The sequence below is a fragment of the Gavialis gangeticus genome, unplaced genomic scaffold (genome assembly GCF_001723915.1).
Source record: "Gavialis gangeticus isolate Ggan-Ray unplaced genomic scaffold, GavGan_comp1, whole genome shotgun sequence".
Taxonomy (NCBI): Eukaryota; Metazoa; Chordata; order Crocodylia; family Gavialidae; genus Gavialis; species Gavialis gangeticus.
This window is the reverse complement of record NW_017729029.1, coordinates 38,522,818-38,525,781: the sequence shown is the minus strand read 5'-3', so window position 1 is coordinate 38,525,781 and position 2,964 is coordinate 38,522,818. Positions and strand designations below refer to the sequence as shown.

General features: G+C 49.5%; 1 protein-coding gene across 4 annotated transcripts in view; it reads left to right on the top strand.

The window, feature by feature from the left end:
• Positions 1–2,964, top strand: part of LOC109300668 (mitochondrial fission factor homolog B-like) — a 54,839-nt gene that overhangs the window by 42,347 nt on the left and 9,528 nt on the right. For all 4 annotated transcript variants that reach the window (XM_019521421.1, XM_019521422.1, XM_019521423.1 and 1 more), the window contains exons 2-3: positions 1,422–1,648; positions 2,398–2,561. In XM_019521421.1, coding sequence (XP_019376966.1) covers positions 1,450–1,648; positions 2,398–2,561 — 363 coding nt within the window. In that variant the 5' untranslated portion in view covers positions 1,422–1,449. The remainder of the gene's footprint in view (positions 1–1,421; positions 1,649–2,397; positions 2,562–2,964) is intronic.

Here is a 2,964-nt window from a genome sequence, read left to right as displayed (position 1 = left end):
GACAACTGGGGGGGGGATAGATTGGTATTTGGCTCCCCCTGCTGGAGCCTGTGGGGAATGATGCACAGGACTTACATTGCTGGAAAGAACATGTTGTGCAAACACAAACGCGTTGCTAGCATTGCTAAAATTTTAAAGGCGTGGTTAATTAACGAGGACAAAACACCATGTCATGTACAAATGCCCATGGAAATCACCTCTCTGCTGCCTCTGCTTCTCAGGCTTCCCCCAGCTGCTGCTGAGCTTATAAAAAGAGCAAAGCATTTCTACATCAGACACTTGGGAAAGCTGTTCAAAGATGTTGGGCTGTGCTTTACCTTCCCCCAGTTACTCCTAGGCTTCAACACATTGTACTAGCACTTGTCAGCCAGAGGAGCCTTACAAAGCACATCTACATGGCAAAGCTCAGCATATTCAAGGGGAAACTGAGGCACTGAGAGGGGCCATGACTTGTTTGAGATCATGCAGCTGACTCTGTGCCCGCTCTGTTCCGTCTGTTCTGTTGCGCTGCCTCCCCTGTGGCTGTGTTGTTTCTGTGAGCTATGAAGCCCCTTTCCCCATCTTACCATCACGTTCTCACCCTGAGAAAATGGCTACTGGTCAGCTCATTGTAGGATCTCAAAGTACAGAGCACGTCTGTTAATCCAGTTACAGAGAGGAACTACTGGCCAGATCCTAGTTTCTTTTCTTTTTATCCTGGAACTTCTATGTTTAGTCACTGTCAGCCCTCCTCTCTATCTTAGCAGGGGCTGCTCTTTCAAATTTAACACAGTCTGGCTTATATTGGGTATTTCTATCCTAATGCTACTTCACATTGTGCCCTGCTCCATGTGCATTGGCAGGGTGTGCCCAGGTTTTTAAGTGAGACTTACCATGTTTCCATTTTCAAAAAAGAAGACACCTGTGGGGGGAAGAGGGAGAGGGGGTATATGATTGTGGGGGCAGTGATATGCCCATGCCCTACCCCTTATTCCCAAGCCACAACCCCCCACCCAGCCCTGCTTCTGACCCTCACTCCTGATCCACAGTACCCTGTCACGTGGACCATACTGTTGCTCCTCACTCCCAACCTGCAGCCCCCATCCCTGCTGATACCCCTCACTCCTGACCCACAGCATCCTGCCCCACCCAGCCCGGCCAGTTTCCCTCACTCCTGACCCGCGGCCCCTTTCCCACCCCCCTCTCCTAGCCCTTTTGCCCACGTAGCTTCCTGCTGCCCCTGAAGAACCCCACACCCCCTTCCCCTGCCTCCCTGCCCTGCTGCAGCCCCAGTGCTAGCAGGCATGGACGGATGGACACACACACGTCCCAAGTAGCATCTTGCTAGGGTAAGCCAGGAAGTGCCGGAAAAGCAGAGGCAAAGCCAAATCCTGGACATACGGTAACCCTACCATCACTCTCTTTCTCTGTGTGGCATCAAGGTGGATGAAGTGACCTAGGAAGGAAGTGATGATGTGGCCATTTTGGAGCCTGGACCTGAACCGAATCCAATGCGACTTGGGCTTCACAGAAGCCATCAGTCAAAGCATGCAGGTGCCCAACAGGCTGAAGGTGGCAGAGGAGCCTGGCCTGTTGGAGCAGGAGAGAACAGCTGAGGATGTTCCCCCATCCTTTCAGATGCACATCCCTGATAGGCTGTCGCTGGCAGGTGATGTAATCAGCAGCTTGTGATTGGAGGGTGAAACCACAGAAGGTGGAGCAGTTAAGGTACAAAGATGTTGAACTCTTGTCTTCGGCATAGTGAGGTGTAATGGTAAGACAATGGGAGGGAGGTAACAAGTGATAAATGGTGTTCAGTTTACACCAAGGCAAAGTTTACCAGTGTTCAAGAAAGATGGCATGAGCTCCAGAGAGAAGAGGGAAGAGAGAATGTAAGATTGTGGGAGAATGGCAGCTGGTCAGCATGTTCAAACTGCTGCAGTGAGTGCCTGCCAGCTATTGTCTAAGGCCCACAGAAGGGAACAGTTGCTAAGGCCACAGTTAAACTCAGCCTGAGGTAGAGCTTGTTTGAGATGGAGGAGTTCTGTTAGCAGATTCCATTTCATGTAAGTGGAAAGTATCCAGCATGGGATTTCTCTGGTTCTTTGGGTGGGAGGGAAATGTGTGTTAACCAAGTCTGCCACACTGTCTGGTGAAGGGCATATGCCACTATTGTAAGAAGGAAAGAGAAAATCCCAAAATGGACTTCTGTGGGAAAACTTTGCAGGACTTTTATCTGGAGGCTCTTCCACCAGGGACTTCAGAGATACGTTGTACTGATGAGGTCCTGTTTCCATGGTTGTGACATTGCTTCTCCCATAGGTTTTGAAATCACCTCCATCCAACTCTGACTATGATGCTGTTACCTTTTGGAACATAGAGAAATACATTTAATTCTTCTCTCTTTCCTCTCCATAGAGATAACAGATGCTGGTCCAAGGCCATTGCTGGTCCCACATGATGGGGAAAACTCCTCTGTCTTGCATGAGCCCCTGAATTCCTCTACCCAGCCTTCACCACTGAAAGAGCTCCCATTTCTGAACATCACCACCAGATCAGCTGCCCAGAAACGCAAAAGACTGGTATTGTATCTAGAACAGACATGACCACCTACAGTAGTGCAGTCTCTAGGAGAAAATTTATGGGATGATGATGCATCCCAGCCTTTTTCCTGCTGGGTCCTGTTGTACCAGCCCTTTAATGTCTTGTAGTTAGGGTGTAGTCCTGGCTTAGAAGAAATGGCAGACAGTATGTTAAAGGAGAGCTCCAGCCTCTGCAGAGCATCTTGGCAGGGTGACCGATGCCATCTGTCTGTCAACATTGTTCATAGCAAGAGGTCTCTGAAGGGATTCCTTTGATTTCATTTTAACCTGTTGCTAATGCCCACTTTCACTGTCTCTTGGGGGCAGAATGCCTGCCCCAGGGGCCACTCTACTGCCTCTTTTCTTTCATAGCTTTCATAGATTTCATAGACATTAGGGCTGG